Source organism: Antechinus flavipes, chromosome 4 (genome assembly GCF_016432865.1).
Source record: "Antechinus flavipes isolate AdamAnt ecotype Samford, QLD, Australia chromosome 4, AdamAnt_v2, whole genome shotgun sequence".
In the NCBI taxonomy this organism is placed as follows: Eukaryota; Metazoa; Chordata; class Mammalia; order Dasyuromorphia; family Dasyuridae; genus Antechinus; species Antechinus flavipes.
In genome coordinates this window covers 222,346,565-222,367,030 of record NC_067401.1, presented here as the reverse complement: position 1 = coordinate 222,367,030, position 20,466 = coordinate 222,346,565, and the positions used below count along the sequence as shown (strand labels likewise).

General features: G+C 31.2%; 1 protein-coding gene across 1 annotated transcript in view; it reads right to left on the bottom strand.

The window, feature by feature from the left end:
* GFRAL (GDNF family receptor alpha like) overlaps positions 1-20,160 on the bottom strand; it is a 103,579-nt gene extending 83,419 nt beyond the window's left edge. Inside the window, exons 1-5 of the mRNA XM_051996704.1 lie at positions 19,986-20,160; positions 11,371-11,523; positions 9,043-9,053; positions 2,634-2,676; positions 435-765 (exon numbers count right to left, since the gene is read on the bottom strand). Of these exons, the coding sequence (XP_051852664.1) occupies positions 435-765; positions 2,634-2,676; positions 9,043-9,053; positions 11,371-11,523; positions 19,986-20,160 (713 nt within the window). The remainder of the gene's footprint in view (positions 1-434; positions 766-2,633; positions 2,677-9,042; positions 9,054-11,370; positions 11,524-19,985) is intronic.
* Positions 20,161-20,466: the final 306 nt, after the last annotated feature.

Sequence of the window (20,466 nt, the reverse complement as noted above, 5' to 3'; positions counted from 1 at the left end):
CTTTATCTGTAAAATGGCAAACTATTCTAGTACTTTTGCAAAAAAAACCCCAAGTTGGTTAATGAAGAGATGGATACAACAAAAGTTGACAAAACAATAACATATGCTTACATATATATATATATGCATATTTATATAATATATAAAATGTCTCTATATGAATGTGTGTATGCATATACTAACATATATGTGTTTTGTATATATCTCTATATACACAAATGTATATAAATAGAAATCCTATAAATTATTTATATGGATTCAGATTTCCCATAAAATTAGTCATTATAATTATAGCATTTTTGTTTCTTTTTCTTTTGTTTTTATCTTTTCCTAAGAAATACTGTGATGGGGGTTAATCTGATCAAATGTTAAAATTGAACAATAACAAGTAAAGTGCCAAAGTAAGAAAATTAGGAAAGCATGCTTTTAGTTACCTGCATATTTCATCATCTTGGCAGCTGTGAATTATATCAAGGCATGATGGGGGTGGAACTACATTCCCAGCACACGAGTTGTTATGAAGAACATCTTTGGACTTCTGACAAGGTATATCGGCTGGAGCACAGTCACACAAAGCCAACATCTGGCCAATGTTAAAAGGCATGTTTTGATAGAAGAAGCGCATGGCTGCTTGGCACTGTGTCAGATTGCATGGTCTTCCAGTTGCTGAACAAGCCTTAATGTACAGAGCCAACTGTTTGTTACATGTTACATCTCCAACACAAATCTGTGCTGCTTCCAAACAGGACCAGATCCCTTGGAATCCTAAAAGCAGAAATATGCTGAGATTGCAGGAAAATAAGTAAGCATCTACACATGGAACACCTAAAAAATGCCGTGAGAAATCTATACTTGAAATACTATTGCTTTACTAATCCATTGGGTTTCAGCAACTACTATATATTTTAAAGAATAAAAGAATTTACTGTGAAAGGCAGCATAGTGTAGAAGAGAATGGGTCAGCTTTGAAGTCAAAAAGACTTAGATTCCAGTGCCATCTCAAAGTATTATTCTTGTTTGTCTATCAGTCTCAAAGATAACCATTACATGAGGGACATGATATTATACCATGTAAGTGAATTAAATTCAAAGGAGAGAGTGTTGTGCAAAGTCACAGTTTCATTTCTCCTCTATAGCTATCTACATCCATTGGCCAGATATAGATGAGGACAATTGGAGATGGTTCTGAATATACTGAAAGACTTTGACCTTTACAAGCTAAAGTCTTTAACAGGGCTCACTTTGACTGAAGTGAGCACCTAGTTAGTGAGTAAGACTAGGTGAGAAGGAAATGAGGCAAAAAATAGCCTTTTTTTAATCTATTCAAAAAAAATCAATCTTGGAGGGGAAGACTCTCAGGATTTCTATCCAAAACAGAAGGAAAAAAGTAGTAGAATGCCATATAGCATTCACTCTGAGATAATCATGTCCCAAACAAAGATAAGAGTGTGTAGCTTGACTTGGGATCTTTTGTTGGCCAATTAATGAGAACTAGTTATCTGAGTTTAAAATGGTTCTTAAGAAAGAAATCTAGTGTATGAATCCCAAGACACCTTGCAGTCAAAATTTACATTCCTTTGGACAGAGTTGTGTGACTTAAAATGAGGGACTTAACCTTTCAATGTTTCAGACATCACTTTTAAGCTTTATGTTAAAGAAAATGTGCTTGTACAGGAAGTTTTCTTGATGGAGTTTTATAAAACACTGAAATCACATATTTATAGCAACAACAATAACAGTAATTGAATTGATGTCATTCATCAATTTTATTTATTTTTTTGTTTTTATTTTTGTTATTTATTTTATTATAAATATATTATACTTAAATATAATAAATATATTTATAAATATAAACACACATAAATAGATTTATTTTATTATATAAAATAAAATATTATTTTAATATTTATTTTCTGTTTATTTTGCTTTTGGAGGGATACAAGAGGAGAGAAATAAGAATAGTTTTGAACTTAATTAAACATTCCAGAACATAAATTTCTAAGAAGAATGAAAAAGGACAAGGAACCATCACATTGCTTTTCCATTATTTAATAATAAGAATAAATTGGACTTTTGTGTTTGGAAAATATTTTATATATAGTATTTCTTTGCTCATATTAGTATCATAGAATCATGAATTCATGATCTTCTATTGGAAGAGACCTCTAAGACCATCTAATTCAGTATCTTCATTTTATAGCTAAAGAAAGAGAAGTTAAGAGATTCACTAAGGTCAAACAGACAGTAAATTTCAGAATGATTATTTGAATCCAGGTCCTTTGAACCCAATTTCAGAACTTGTCCAAATCTACCACAGAGGTATCATTTCAATTTACGGATGATGGATAGAACTGAGGTTTGAAAAACAAAGTATAGAAAATTAATGTATTTGAATATACACATATATACTTGAAAATATATTTTGATATTTTATATATAGACATATATTTACTTGTATGTATGTGTGTTCATATATATATATATATATACACATTTGGAGAGAGGAAGAAAAAATGTACATATAAATCATGATTAAAATATTTAGTTTATATGTTGATAATATTATTTGCAATAATAAAAATATCAAATAACTATAGAATGTAGTATGTGATGTTAACTCTCATAATGCTTACCATAGTGAGGAAGAGTAGTTTTATCCCATTGCAATTTAATCAGCTTATTAATATAATCTAGAAGAAAAGAAACCAGGTGATTATTGAAAACTTCTTATATATAATTGGTACATAGGGGCCAGAATCATTACCACGTACAATTTAAATGGTTAACAATAAGCAAAAGTAGAAACACTAAGAAATCAGTTTTTAAACCTACAAATCCAGAATTTGATTTGATCAAAGAACTGAGCAGGTGGAGGACTTTGGGCTATTGTTTAAATGAGTTCACTATCTTTGCCTACACTTAAACAAAGGAATGATTGTTAGTGACTGAGCCTTGTATTTCTACATAAACAATGCTTCATCTGGTTTTTCTGAACCAAATTCATCTTACCCTTAAGGTTTAAATTCTCTAGAAATGTAATTTAGACAATATTGACTTCTCATTTATTTTTGTCTAAAACAAGGTCTTATTCATTGAAGTAATGGTATGTTAGAATCTCAGAACTAAAAAGGATCTCAGATGATTTAGTCTATCCAATCTTTCTCACAATATGACTACACCTTATATAATATTCCTCTCAAGGTAGCATGTTGTAGGGAAAAGAATATTTGATTTATAATCAAAGGACTAGGCCTCTCATTTATTGTCATGATTGTTGTCATTATCATCAGCATCATGATATTAATATTAATATTGTTAATATTATTACTCTGCTTCTGATACTCAGTTACTATGTTACCTTGGGCATTTTACCTTGTTGGGAAACAGTTTATTCATTTACAAAATGAAAAGATTTGTACTAAATGGGTGTGCATGTATATATACATTTATTAATATACCTATGCTTAAGTATAACTTTCTTGGTGGAGGTTGGGTGAAATAAAGTAAGGGGAAAGAATAAAATAAAAAGTGCATAGCAGAGAGCAAAAGAAAATCTCCAGGGAAACAAAGAAAAAAATGGACAGCTTTTGATGAAGTCCTAGGTCACTCAGTGGGTTTGGCAAAGAAAGACTGAAATACTGATAAGATTATTATCTGAGGCAAACAGGAAGGGTTATTGATGTGGAGAATTCAAACTTATAGACCCAACTTGAAGATCTCAGTGATCTTCAGAATACTTTCTTGTTTCAAATTCTATGCAATGTACATTTAATGATGAAGAGCTTATTGTCTCATAAAATAATCTATTTTATTTTTGAATAGCCAAAACTATTGGAAAGCTCTTAAGTTGAAAACTGAGTTCCTTATATTGAGCTGAAATCTCCCAGGCATTATTACTAGTTATAAGCTTAAACTTGTCTTGTCCCTTTTCTAAACACTTGATAAACTGCCAAATATTCAAAGACAGCTATTTATCAGTTTTCTCTTTTCCCCAGTCTTCTCAAATGTTATCAATATAATTTGTTTTCAAGACATCTTAACATTCTCTCTAGCTTTAGCTGGACATTCTATAATTCCTTTTCTTTTCTTTTTCTTTACATGTATTTATTTTTTAAAATTTAAAAATAAAATAAAAAAGTACAGAAAAACATTGTCATGTGCACAGCGAAGCAAAGGAGAACACTCAAAATATGAAACAATACATTTTCATTTCTAAAAAGTGCATATAATAAATTCTAGACATTGTTGTAGAATATTGTAGAGAATTTCAGAACTGATGAAGAAAGGGGTTTTTAACAATTAATAATGGAAAAGACTTGTTCCTAGTGGAATTCAACAATTAACCAGGAGAAAGAGAATACTTCACAATATGGGAATAAACTACTGACTGGCAGGTTAAGTTCATAGAAGAGTTTGGCACCCTATATTTGTTATAATAAGGAAAAACATACCATAAGGCATGGAGGAGGAGTTATGAGAAAGATACTACAAAACAGAACAACAATGTAGGCTAATCCAAAAAAAAAAAGATTTTTAAAAGATAATGTGGGCCATCTTTACAATTTAATTTAAACTCAGAGATTTGACATCTGATTAAATACAATAAGGTGGGGTTACCCAAGACCTCAACAGGGGGTGGGCCTGCAAAGTTGACCTGATCCCCATCAGTGTCCTTCCCTGATTGCCTTAGGGAAGAATCTTATCAATACTTCAGGGTTTCTCTGCCAACTCCACCTAGTGACCCAGAATTTCATCTTCTATTTTATTCTTTTTTTCCCCTTTTCTCCAACGTGAAAGCTACAATTAAGCATGAGTATATGAATATATACACATATACATGAAAATATAATATATATATACATACATATAGACATACATGTACATATACAAAGATATCTATAATGATATACACACACATATACATTCATATATATCTATGTAAGGTTGTTCTATGCTTGTTTGTCCTCTGCTTCTTTGAAGGTGAATAACCTTATACTTCTTAGTCCAAGTCTTTCTGTAATTTTTCTAATTCTACCAACTCATCATTTCTTATAACACAGCAATATTCTAATCTTATACTTTAAGTAATTTAAAATAGTTTTAAATAGTCTAAAAAAATATTGATTAATATGGCTAACATCCAGTATAATTTCCCTATTTTTCTCTTTTTAGTAAATCTATTTTAACTTTAACTTTGTCCAAAATCACTGATCACTACCCTGCATTTTTTATCTAATAAATTCTACTACTGATCATTATTACTATTTCCTATTCCCCCTGACTTCTTTCTTTTGTTTTCTTTTTAGTAATAAAACAATAATATAATAAATAATCATTGCACATAAAATTACAAATCTAATATGTAAAACTTTCTATTCTTTTTAAATATAAAGTCATTGTGTAATTTTTTCCTGCTTTTTTTAATCTAATAAATTCTACTACTGATTATTATTACTATTTCCTATTACTTTTAGTGGTATCTTGCCTTGCTATTACTTAACTTACCCCCAGGATCCCTCTCTTATTTCCCCCCCAACTCTTTCCTTTCACCTTTTTCTTTCCTCTTTATCCCTTTCCCAGTAATTTTTATACCTTATTTCATTCCCATTAGACTATACCTTCTGTACTCCCTTTTATGGTATTCTTTCCCCCCTTATATCTTATTAAATTCAGAAGACTTTTATACCCTTTTTTCTAGATATCTATATCTATCTAGATATCTATCTATATATAGATATTTGCATTGTTAATGCATTCCTGATGTGAGTAGAATTCCAGAACTACCAGCCCTCCTCTCCCATCTAATTCCTTTGTGTCAGTTCTTGCTATTGTACCTGATACAAATAATTACTGTTTTTACCTTTTCCTACACAGTTTTATTGTTTAGGATCACATAACATTCAGCTCTATCTCAATGTTTCTTTTGAATCACCCATTGACAAATGATGATATTAGACAATCTAGGTTTATATTCCTGCTTATAAAACATAGACAGTTTGTTCTTATTGAATCCCTTGAAATTAATCTTTGTTTACCTAGTATTTCTCTTGGATCTTATCAGTCAAATTTTCTATGTTCTTTTTGTGATAAAATTCTGAGTATCTTACAATGCATCAAATGTCTGGTTTTGGTTTTGTTTATTATTATTATTATTATTAATTTTGCTGGGTGTAATATTTTTGGTCACAATCTTGGTTCTTGTGCTTTTTGATCTGTAAAGTAGCTACTCCTAGATCTTGTATGATTCTAATTGTAGCTCCACTGTATTCAATTTTTTCCCCTTGTTGCTCATAATATTTTCTCCTTGATCTGGGGATTTCAAAATTTAGCTATGATGGTCTTCTAGGTTTTCCTCATAGGATATCTTTCAAGTGGTGAATGGTGATTTTTTTTTCTATTTCTACTTTTTTTTTTTTTTTTAGCTCCCATGGGTTAAAATATCATCTCTATGCAGACTATTCCTAAATCTTTGGAAAACTTAAAATCCTATACAAACATCATCATTATCACCATCTCCATCATTATTGTCTAAAACTAAAAATCATATATTTTCAATTTTGTGTACTCTCAAATTCACCAAGTTTAGAACATAACAGTAAATTTTTCCAACTAGACCACCATTTTTCAGAATTCTTCTTTTGAGAATGACACCATCCTTCCAGTCACCTATATTTGTCACCTCATTCATGATTCATTCATTAATGTTCTTTTTTCTCTGCAACATGTGTCCAGTCACTTTCCAAATCTCATTGTTTGTACTTCTGAAATCTTTAATATCAAACTTTTTTTCTCTAAACACATGAACGTCACATTAATTTAGATCCCTATCAGCCTTCACTTAGACAAGTCAATAACCTCTTCATTGATCTTCCTACCTTATGTCTCTAACCTCTGCATCCTTCCACAAAACTGCCAAAGGGATATTCTGAAAATTCAGGTGCTTGACTATTTGACTCTCTTGCTAAGTTAGCTCCAATGGGTCCTTATTACATATAGATTCGAAACAAAACAAAACTCCTCTGTTTTGTCATTTAAGGTTTTTAACCACTTGGCTCTAAGCTACTTTTCTAGTTTGAATATGCCTTACTCTCCCTTATACACTTTATAACCTGGCCAAGTTTACCTTATTGCTTTTTCTCAACACCATATACCTGCTGTTTCTGGGTCTTCAGATGTGCTATTGTCTATGCCTAGAACATGTTTTCTTCTCACCTCTATATGATACATAGTAAATACTTTATAAATACGTAGACTGATTATTTCTCAGAATTCCTCATTTCTTCCAAAGCTCACTGTAAGTATCATTTTTACACTTCTCAATTCACATAACTGCTAGCACCCTCCATTCATTTCCTTGTATTTATGTATTTATTATATGTGTACATGAATATATTGTTTCATTCAACAAAATACACATTTTTAAAAGGCTGAGACTACTTTTTCTTTTTCTTCTTAGTTTCTAGCACATAACAATCACTTAATGAATATTTGTTGAATGAATGAATTTAATGAGTAAAAAAGTATAATAGTATAACAACATAATAACAAAAGGATAGGTAGGACCCCAAGACAAAGGAAAGTTAATGATGTTTTAATCCACACAGAGAAAAATGAGAACCTAAGTTTTTAGTTCTTTTTTCAGTAACTTCTAGTATAGGGATTCTCAAGAAGATGCCTATAGATACATTTTGGGGGAGCCAGGTGTCATAGTGGATAAAGATCTGAGTTCAAATTCAGCCCCAGACATTTACTAGCTTTGACCCTGGGCAAGTCACCTAATGCTGTTTATCTTAGTTTCCCATCTGTAAAAGGAACTGGAGAAGGAAATGGAAAATTCCATATGATATCACAAAGAATAAGACATGCCTGAAATGACTCTATAACAAGTAAATCGATTTCAGACTGACCATAAATTCAAATATACAAAAATTATATCTTTATTTTCATGATTTTTTAACTGACATTTAGCATTTTTCCAAATGTGAATTCAAGAAATAAATAATCTAATAAGGGTTCTCCCTCCCTTCCTTTCTCTCTCTCTCTCTCTCTCTCTCTCTCTCTCTCTCTCTCTCTCTTTCTCTCTTTCTCTCTCTCTTTCTCTCTGGATTACTATTTGTCTCTTTCCACTCCATCTGTCTTACATACTGAAGATTATGGACCCATTCCCCATTCTCTGGAATGGTAAAGTGCTTGTATGTATTACTTTTGAAAGCTCTTTAATAAATACCAACCTGTATCCATGTCCTCCTGAACATATTCATCTTCATTTTCTTCATTAATGACTTGGTTTCCTTGAGCATGCTGTAAGCAAGGGCTTTCAAATATATTTTTCCAAATTTGAATACAGTCTTCATTCGATGGTTCCATACAGTTGCAGTCCCATAGTACACTTTCTTTTAACTTTTCTCTTAATGCAATGCACAGGTGTCCTATTGCATCATCATTGCTGCAACTTTCTATCCCTGAACCACATGTTTCTTTAAAATTCTCATAGATCATGAAGCAATGTTCAGATGCTTCACAAGCCTGCATGGCCACACTGCAGTCATTGTCTGCTTCAGTCGCTTGTACTCTCTGTTCTGACATGGTCCATTGAATGACATCTGATTGAATAACTTTGGCTGAGGGAAGCTCTGAATGCTCTATAAAAATGAATACAAGGATATGAAACAATAAATCAATAAACAATCAAGACAAATGGATACATATAACCTATATTTCTGCCCTCTGCAACATCATTGTCTATTTCCCCTTAAACTTATTTTATTCATTCATTTAGATTTTTACTTTTTGTGATATCTAACTTGAGAGCCTGAGATGTTTACTATGTCTAATGTCTTATGTTCTATAATATTTTGTTCAATAGAACTTTTAGAAGATGGAATTAGATTTGTGATTTAATTGGCACAAGGAATTCCCTACAAGAAAACTCCCTAAACCAATGGAGATCTATACCTATTCAACTTAGAATCTTAGACAGTTGCTTAGAAGAACTGTATGGTCATGGGTCACATTGTCAATATATTTTGGCTTTATTCTGACTTTAACATTATCTGTCTCTCTTCTGTCTTTCTTTTGTATTTTTATTTCCAGGAACAATTCATTACATATAGTAGATATTTAAGTGCTTTATTATTATTTAATTCATTCCACTTTAATATTTTACATGTTAAACAATTATTTTTTTTCTCTTGCTTAAAACTCTTCTGAAATTTTCTATGTGCTGAGATACATACCTCTAAGGGATATAGCTAAAGCCAATTTGATTTTCTTTTAAATCCCTTATGTAAAATTAACAGATAACAATACCAAACCAACAGCCCAGAGTTATATAAAAATCAAAGACATGACTCAAGACTATGTAAGACTTTGGTGGGAAATTGTTCCCTATTTTATATAATTAAAAAGTGAAAGCAGATTTCCATTTTGGAAGAAAATTGAAGTCCAAAGAAGACTTCTTAGTAAGTAAGAAGGGCAGAACTAAACATCTTATTAACCATTTATTTGTACAATGAGCATATTAAGATAATCTTTGGTTTTTATATCAGTTTACATTAATATAAACAATTTAAGTCTTTCTATAAATTGTTAGGATATAATTCCATATCTCTGGAAGATCATGTTATTAGGCTCACCTACCTTTGAATACAAATAGATCTAGTAGGACATTTTCGATAATTTATATACATATGTGTACATAGATATATAGATAGATATCATTGAATTCAGCATAATTCTTTGATTTTAAAACAGTTTAAAAAAAGTTTAATTTCAGACATAAATTATAAGTTATAACCACAGAAGAGATCAATCTATCATGAACCATGGAGGACACACTAAACATCACAAAAGCAATCTTTGGTTCATGGTGATAGGAAACAATAATACCTCTTCTTAGCCCACATACTTATTCAAACAATGGGAATCTAAAGCATCAGCAAAGTACAAAGTATTCAACTTTGGTCAAAAAAAGGGTAAGATCTCCATTTCAGTCTGTCATTGATTATTTGTTTAATTATGCAAGGTATTTTCTTCTTTTTTTCTATATAACAATTCTTTTTTTTTAATTAATTGAAACTTTTTATTTTCAAAATATATGCATGGATAATTTTTCAACATTGACCCTTACAAAACCCTGTGTTCCAATTTCCCCCTCCTTCCCTCCACTCCCTCCCCTAGATGGCAAGTAATACAATATATGTGAAACATAGTAAAATATATAAAAAGGTAAAATAAATTCGACATCTATTTTATACAATTATCTTGCTGCACAAGAAAAATGAGATAAAAAAGGAAAAATGAGAAAGAAAATAAAATGCAAAGAAACAAGAACCAAAAGAGTGAAAATGCTATATGGTGATTCATTCTCAGTTTCCATAAACTTCTCTCTGAATGTAGATGGCTCTCTTCATCACAAAATCTTTGGAACTAGCCTAAATCATCTCATTGTTGAAAAAAGCCACATCCATCAGAATTGATTATCATATAATTTTGTTGCCATGTATGATATGATGGTATAATGATCTCCTGGTTCTGCTCATTTCACTTAGCATCAGTTCATGTCTTCACTTAGGATCAGTTCATGTAAGTCTCTCCAGGTCTCTCTGAAATCATCCTGCTGTTTATTTCTTATGGAACAATAATATTCCATAATATTCATAAACCATAACTTATTCAGCCATTCTCCAACTGATGGACATCCATTTAGTTTCCAATTTCTTACCACCAAAAAATGCTGCCATAGATGTTTTATGCAAGATATTTTTTTAAGAAACCAATATATTTTGAGCAATGAATCTATGATTAAAGGTCATAAAGATACATGTTATGTTAAATTATTAATTCAGTCCTTTTACAACACAAGTTCCATAAATGTTTATTTACAAATATATAATCTACAATTAAGAATGCATATAATCTACAACTAAGAATGCATTTCAGTAAAATTTGATATGTGAAATGTATTAGAAGTTACAGAGCATATAATTAGGTTGAATAAATTACCTCTACAACTGTTTCAGAAAGTTAGATGACTCAGTGTACAGAGAACTAGGCCTGGAGTCAGGAAGATCTGAGTTCAAATTGGTTCAAAAACACTGACTATATATAACCCTGGGCAATTCACTTGACCCCTGTTTATTATAATCTACTGGAGAAGGAAATGGCAAACCCCAAAGTTATTGATATTTAAAGAAAAATAAAAGCTGTGGCATCATGAAGAATCTAACACAACTGAAAAATAATAACAGATGATTGAAACATCCATACACTTAGGAAATCTATATACTCAATTACATAACATCTGTTTTGTTGCTGGTAAGAATCTGTGTTTCTCTCCTGATCACTTCTCATATTTTAAGACCTTATTACCTGTTTTACTGGAACATTGTTTCCCAAGCAACTTGTTAACACTACAGTAAATATCTTCAGTACAGAGGCAATTTTTAAATTTGGGATATAGATCCTCCAGGGACTGGATGCTTAAGTTGCAGCTTAATGAATCTTTCATCTTGCAGTCATTACCTATATTTTAATAGACAAATATATAATATTGCATACATTAATTTGAATTTCTCAAGAGATTAATTAATATATATTTTATTTAAAAAAACATGTAATTGTTAAAATATATTTTGAATAGCTCATCAGTTTAACAGTACCAAAGATTTATGACTTGGGTAGTTAAGGAGAATCTCTGCAGAATGAATTTTATTTTCATATATATAAAATTAATTCTACACACATGCACACAAACATGTATGCATATATTCTGCACATATATGTGTAGTATATATATAGTGTGTATATATATGTAATGTAGTATATATATATATATATATATATATGTGTGTGTGTGTGTGTGTGTGTGTGTGTGTGTATGTGTGTGTATACATATGTATATATTTGTACCTTAAATTTTTTAGGTACAAAAATGTACTGTATTTTTTAAAATATAGAATGGAAATTATATTCAATATAGCAGAGGGGATTTTTTCATTTGTTCTTGTAATTGTATTTCAAGGAAGGAAAGCTTTAACATATAATAAAATAATGAAATAATGTTTCATTAGCTTAATTTCTTTATGGTCATAGTCTAGATGGAAAGGAATTTTCTTTTAGAAAATGATTTATTATTGAAATCTAATAAAAACCTTGGGAAATTAAAATTAAATTATTTTCAACATTACCATAACAATAAATATTTACATAGTGTTTTAAGTGTAAAAGTAAAACATTTTACAAATATAATCTCATTCAATTCTCACAACAGTCTTGAAAAGTGTTATTTACAGAATTACAGATGAAATCTTAAGATGAGGGAACTGGGGCACATAATAATTAATTGGCCCAGGGTTACACAGGTAATAAGGGACAGTCTTTATAATATCAAGTCTAATAAAAAGGTGCCAATCTTAATTGGTAGGAGGAATTTCCTCATTCAGCCCTTTTCCTATAATAATTAAATTACAGGTCTAATTCTTATTTGTATCCCTATTCATTTTAACTGATCTAACATTTTGAGCAACTTGTTATCCTGAAAGAGGAAACAAAATAAGTCCTCTAATGCTTTTACCAAAAGACACTTTTACCAAAAACACATACATGAGCACATTTCTACTTAGAAACTAACAAAGAGGCAATTATAAGAATATCAGTAGTAAAATACTAAAAAGTATTTCTCTTTTATAAGGAAAAGAATGCCATTTTGGGATCAGAGGACTTGGGCTCAAATTCTGACTCTGGCATTTAGTGAATGACTTTGGATAAACCATTTAATGTCTTTGAACATCAAGCTTCTTTATTCATAAAATCAAGGAATGGAAGATCACTGCTTCTTAACATAAGGATTTGCAACACCATATAAAGTTACATAACTGAAGGTGGGGGTTGCAAAAAAATTTGATAACAGTACATGAGGGGTTATGAGTGGAAAAAGTTTAAGATACCTTGGAGTAGATGATCTCTAAGACCCCTTTCAGCTGTGTCTAGGATCATATGATTAGATGATGTTTACAAAGTATAAATAGTAAATAATAAATAAATAGTATTGGTGCAACAAAGTTGCTTTTATAAAGTATTCAGAATTTTTTTTCTGCTCAAAGTAGTTTTTTTAAAATGCTTTACATTCTTCATTTAACTCATCTGTGAGTTTATTTGTGAGAATTTTATTTAAATGCTCAATTTCAGTTTCTGTTTACATAAAGTAAAATTGGAATAGTTGGAGTAGATGGAGGTGGCACCATGGATGCTTCCAACTAGGATTCTGTTGCTCTAGGAGTTGAGAGGGCATGGATTTTGTACATATGTCTGCCCAAATACTTTGTTTCATCTCATACTCCTACATACATACTGTCATGCTTATACATATACATGTCAATCCCTTTAGGGCAAGGATGTATTACAGTCAGAGAAAATGAGGTAAATAACAAAATAAATTTAAATATTACTTTGACAGGTAGGGGGTACAGTGACTAGAATGCCAAACTTGAAGTCATTAAGACTTAAGTTCAAATCCACCCTCTGACACTTACTGTGTGACCTTGGATAAGTCATTTAACCCTCTTTGCCTCAGTTTCCTCATTTGTAAAATTAGCCAGAAAAGAAAATGCAGACCAGTATCTTTGCCAAGAAAACTCCAAATGGGGTTGGGTCACAGAATCAGATAAAACTGAATGACTAAACAACAGATATTACTCTGTCTTTAAAAATTTTTTTCTACATTATCTTAATTTAGCCTTGTAACAATCCTATGCAGTAGGTTTTATAAATCTTCTTTGCAGATGAGGAAATTCAAGGACACAATAGGTCGTTGAGGAAGGATCTTATTGCTTCATGTCTAGCACCCATTCCACTAAACCAGCCTTTCTGTTAGAAATTATTATAGGTAGATGTGGTTGCTGTCTCTTGACTAAACTAGTCCATAGCTGTTGGGTAGCTGAAAGGATATGTTAATTTTTGAGATATGTGAGCCATTAGATGTAATAACTATAGGATTCAGGTATGATATCCAAGAAAGTTCATGTTGGAAAGAAGAAGGTATTTATTTTTTCTATTTTCTTTACAAACATTTACTTGGAATGGGGATGGAAAGGTCTGAGGGTGAGGTAACAATAAGTTATGCTGCTTAGTATTTCTAAAGCATCATAGTATTTATAATCTATTTGAACAAAATGTCATCTTAGGCTTGGACTTCTTTGATTATATATATTATCTTTATATTCCCCTGAATAATTTATTATAAGATTAATTTATTATAATAACACATTATTCATGAGTTTAGCTTCACTTTTCGGTTGACTTAGTGATTACGTAAATATTGTGTTTATTCAGATGTCTGATAAAAAATAGTTTACAAAACTATTATTATTTCTTTAATGATTATCATCTTATCTACTTCCATCAAAACTGTGCAGAAAAGATGACTGGCTAAAAGCATATATCTCAATATAATGCTATTTGATTCAAGTCAAATGTGATCGAAAAAATGACTATGATGAAAAATCACAAAGCAGTATGAAATCTATGTGTGCTATAGAGTTCTGAATTCTGAAAATATTATTTTGAAAATGTGTTACCATGTCAATGTACATTCCTAAAGTGAATCATTTCTTTATTTGAAAATTAGTTGATGTATTACTGAGAGATAGTCATTCTGATTACATTATATTTTATAGCATTACATTCTATAGTTCTCAGTTTTCTTTTTGCAAATATAAATAAAACAATGAACATCTCCTTATACAAATATATGCATTTCTGAAAATAACAGTGTAAACTGGATAAGATTAGGAATTGAGTCTGTGAATGGGATATTATGTTATGAATGGGAAATTTCCCTTACTAATAAAGATAGATCTATTCCTTTATATTCTTGGAACATTAATTGAACAATTTATTAAACTCCAATAGATATGGGCCAATAATCATAAGGGACCTAAAAGGGTCTCTGAGAAAAGTATATTGACACTTTAAATTGAAATAATACCTATACCTATGTTTTTATTATATTTTATATATCACTAAAATTTTTCCAAATACATTTTAATTTGGTATGAGGCCACAGTCGAGGGTATTGTGGGAATGTCTGCTGCCCTGCCTCAGTGTCCTACAGTTTGCAATGTAAATCTACTTCCTATATATTAAGTTCAGAATTTTAAATTAGTCAAACTAGAGATAAGAGGCAGGTTAGCTTCTAGCTTGAGAATTGCTTAGAGTGATGCACTGTTAGGGACAATTGCATTCAAGTATGGCTTCTTACACATATTGGTAAAATAATCCTGAATAAATCACTTAATGTCTCAGAGTATTAACCCAATCTTTAAAATAAGAAGGACCTGACCTTTCTAATTCTGGAATTCTCTTTAACAAGGAAATCACAAATCCAATAATGATTCATATCCACACAAGAATTATTGGGGGGTTGAGACATAACATAATCTATGTTATATTTATCACTTTGTTAGAACACTAGATTTTGATTCATGAGTAAGTCAATTTACCTTGCTGGCCTCAGTTTCCACATGTATACAGTTAGACTTCCTTTGTTTTTCAGGTGAGGAAATGCAGAATCAGTAAGATAAAATGATTTGTTCAAGGTTACGTAGGTAGTAAGCATTAAAAACAGGGTTTATTTCCATGTCCTTAGACTCCAGTGCCTATCTACATGAACTCTTACTTTTCAGATCTAGTTCCTACCTCTAGCACTGTGAGAATCTCTTATTTTTCAAGGAAGGTTTATTAATGTAGGAATTATTGATTTATATTATATATAATCTACATAATTAATTGTGAATTTATTAATCCACCAGTGTTAAAATGAGTTTAAAACTGATCATAAATTTAAAGAAGAAAAAATTTTTTAAAAAAGCTAAAGCTTATCTATATGCATGTGTGTGTATGCTTACATAAAATACTTATTTTTATTTATTTAAATACTAATTGTATACACATATGCTTATTTGTTTTTTAGAGGCAGAGAACTTGGGTTCAAATTCTTTCTCTGGCATTATCAATTTGACCTCTTTCAAATCACTGAACTTCTCTCAATCTCAGTTTCTTCTACAAAAAATGAGGATATTAGATTAAGTGGATTTAAACGGACAATTCTATGCAGGCTTTTTGACCTGAATATAGAGCTTTTCTAGGACTGATTTTTTTCAGTCTATAAATAAGGGGATAGTCTCTGACATTCCACTCTATCCCTCATTCTAAGATCCTATGTTCACAAACATCAACAAGTTCTTTCTACAAACCTGAAGAGAAAGGGACTTGGAAACAGATTCTATGTCTCTCTAAGGCTCAGCCTCACTAAATAAGAGAATCCTCATCAGATGAAAGTAACAATGCAGTTATGACTACTTTCAGCCATTTTCAGTCATTTCCTCATTGTTCATAGATCATCTACTAAGGTAAAGGAGAATTTTGAAATTCAAGTAGGAGTAAGTGAAGCAATGAAATCACAGGTCTTTGAAATATCAAAGGATATGTGTATGTGCATACACGTGTGTGTGCATGTATATCCGTTACAAGGCCATAGTTTATGAATAATATGATTTCATAGAATTGTTTCTAACAAGTATGTTACTTTATACACTTGAGGATCCCCATAAATTTTATCTTTGGGTCAAAGAAAATCAATTTCAGATCACAAACCCAACAGTTCTTTTAGTCAAATTCCAATTGCCTAGGTCAGTGACTTCTTGAGTGTCTCAGGAGAATTCGGTCTTGGCAGAAACAAAAAACAGGACCCCAGCAAAATTCCAGAGTTTCAGTCTAATTGCTCTGTTCATTCCTCTTTCCACCATGTGAGCCCAGGTGCTTTAGAGAATTTGGGAAGGACAGAGAGAGGACTTCATTTCTTTTTTTCTTCACTGCAAAATATTTTCGCACCCTTTAATGTATAACTAAAAGAAATGAGCACTTTTTTCCCCAAAGGAAAAGAGCTTTATTTCAGGGACTACTTTCAAAAATTTATATACTTAGGTTTCATCCTATGTGATCATCTTAATAACTGAGATTTCTTTTTTATGAAATTCTTTCAGTATCACCAATTTAGAAAGTTGAAAGGGAGAACAAAGGAGAACTAATATGTAGCAATTATAAAATAAAATCAATCAATAAATACTGAATACATTCTTTCAGTGTGCCAGGCATTGAACCAAATCCTAGGAAAACAAAAAGAGGCAAAAAAAGAGTTTTTTTTTCCCCAATGGAGGAGAAAATATGCAAACAAAAATATACAAAGTAAGTTATGTTAAATGAGAAGTACAAAATAATTAAGAGAAAGATGTCTCTGGAATTAAGAAGGATTGAAAAAGTTTCCATGTAAAAGATAGAATTTTATTTGGGACTTAAAATAAATTAGGGAAGCCAGTGGGTGGAGATGAGGAAGGATAATGTTCTAGGAATGGAGGAGAGACAGAGAAACCAAGCAAGAGAGAGTGTGTCTTTTTCATGGAATAGTAAGGATACTCTCAGTGTATTAGGGGTGAGAAGTAAGGTAAAAGAAAACTGGAAAGGTAGGCAAGGTAGAAGGGGCTTTTGAAAACCCCAAATAGTATTTTGTATTTGATCCTGAATGTGTTGGGGTGGGAGTAGGGATGGTTACAATATGACTGCAGTTGAAACTGCATCTTCAGAAAATCACTTTAGAGGTTGAATGAAGAATGCCTTGGAGTAGAGAAAGACTTGAACCTTCTACAGGCTATTCCATTAGTACAGATGAGGTGATGAGAGTCTGCATTAGAGTAGTGAGAAAAGAGGATATATCCAAGAGATGTTGTAAAGGATAAGTTGATAGGTCTTGTCAAGACAATGGATTTGGGGGTAAGAGGGAATAAGTAATCCAGTATGACTTATAGGTTGAGATTATAAGGAACTGGAAGTATACTTTGGGTCTCTGCAGTAATAATGATAAGTGCTAAGTGGGAGAGGATTAAGGAGGAAAGAAAATTGAGTTCTGTTGAGTTTAAGATGTCTATTTGACATCTGAAAGGCAGTTGGAGATGTGAGATTGGAGGTGAGCAGAGAGGTTGGAGTAGAATAGTATGGATTTGAGAATCATCAACATAGTTATTAAATTCATGGAAGCTGATGAGAAAATAAAAACATCAAATGAGATAGGATAAAGGAGAAGAGAAGAGGGTCAAAGAAAGAACCTTGTGGATTAATTTACATTAAGTGTAATCTAGAAGAGGACCTATCAAAAGAAGTTCAGTTAAATGTGTTTAACTAGTAGACAAAGAAAGATTGTAAACAAGTGATAAATTGTGGGTGGCTGAAAGGATAGTGAGTTAGAGGAGAAAGAAAGGAATGAGATTGGTTGACTAGGCAAAGGATTTAGCCTAAATAAGGAGTAAAGCCACTTTATCCTGAGACAAGATTGAAGGTGAAGATTTCAAAGGAGGGAATCTGAATGATTTGAGATGAGGAAGAAGAGAGAAAAGGGAACCTACAATAAATGATTACAATAAATGATCCTTTGACTGTTTTAATTTTAAAAGAGTAATCCAGCTGAAAGGTATTAGAACATTCCACTTAAAATACTGAGTCAGATGAAGACATTTTATTTCAATTCACAAAATCAAAAACAAGATGTAAATGAAAATCATGTAGTTATCTATTTCTTTCTTTATAATTTATGACACTCTATCTATCCTTTTATTCTTCTGTAAAATAAGATTGCTTAATCATGGCAGTGAGGGTAAAGGTGATGCACCCAGCTGAGGCCCGGGTGAGGTTGTAAAACATAAATTTGTAGTGGTCCCAGTTTAAAAAATATATATTATAAGAGCTTCCATTTATATAATGCTTTGTTTATGAAGCTTTTCAGACAAACCTAAGAGGCAAGTCATAAAGATATAATCATCCTCATTTTATATATGGTAAAACAGATTATGATACTTGACAATGTGGATCAATCTAGATTTCCTGATGCCAAATCTAGTTCTATTTTTCCAATACCTGTTACTTCCAAGCATATTACAGAACACTTGAGATTTAACTTCAGATTTGCAAAACTTCTCAAAGCTGTATAAGATAACATAATGTATATAAATTCTTTTGTGAATGTAAACAATTCTAGATTTCATTTTTTGCATCTTTTATTTGGATTAATTAAGAAAGAAAAAGTCCTAGGGAAAGGTTTTTTTTTTTTTTTTTTTTTTTTGCTATTTTGAAATTTTCTATTTATTTTTTGTTAGGCTATTTTGTAGATGGATAAAACACATTTTGTAAGAAAACAAAAGGTTTGGGATGCCAATTGTCATCTTCATTATCACACTTGCTGTCATTATGATTGTTGTTGGAGATGAAGCAGTGCCGAAGGAGAGTTTTAGAGTAAAGGATTTGTTGTTGTTGAGTCATTTTCAATTATGTCTAACTCTGAGATCCCTTTTGAAGTTTTCTTTGCAAAGACATGAGTGGTTTGCCACTTCCTTCTCCAGCTTAATTTACAGATAAGTAAACTAAAGCAAGCAGGGTTAAGTGACTTGTCCAAGGTCACATAGCTAGTAAGTATCTGAAGCCAGATTTAAACTCATGAAGATGAGTCTTCTTGACTCTAGGTCTAGAATACCTCATCCTTAGAGTAGGGAATGCTTAGGTTCAAGCGATATATGAGACAGAATTGACTTTGCAGCTGTAACATATCACAACTTCTGAGTGTTCTCTTAATCCTCTTCCTCTATAAGTTATAGACTTTTTTCTGATCTATATTGATGGAGAACATTTTTATACCATTATCTTCCAAACCAATGTAATCAAAACTCTTCCCTTTGTATAACACATACATGTTTTGTATATATGCAAGCATATATGATCAAATTATATAACATTTTAAACTATATATTATTAAATGGATTGTATAATATGCACATACATCAATATACATGGAGGAAAAATACAATTTTGGGTATGTGTGTATATGTGTGAGAAACTTTCAGAAAAATAAATCATGCCACATACTTTCTAAAGGATTATTTTACCTGAAACATTACAGACATCTTCAAGGACTGCCCAAACAAGGTCACATCCATTTGTGCCATTTTTACATTGTTCTTTCAAAAGTGTACAGTCAGTGATCTGGGTGGTAGATTTCTTTTCTAGGCACAGCACTAAAACTTTAAAAGCAAATATTACTGACCCAATGAAACAATACATGCATATAAGCAGTTTGTAAATCCAAATTTTTCTTACCCTCCAAAAAAATCTATCTTCTGGAAAGTGTGATGAAGCTTATCATTATCAGCAACAGACCTATTATAAAATATCTATTACTGTATTAAAAATAATTCAGTCTAGTCACAGCAATAGATCTTGACAATAGGGAAAAAAAGAGAAAAAGTAACCATGCATAAAAATATGACTTTACTAATTAGATACCACATTCTTTTGACCCCCCCTTTTTTTTTAAATTTTGGGTAGATAACTTAAATTTACACACAGGTAAAACAAACATAAAAGAAA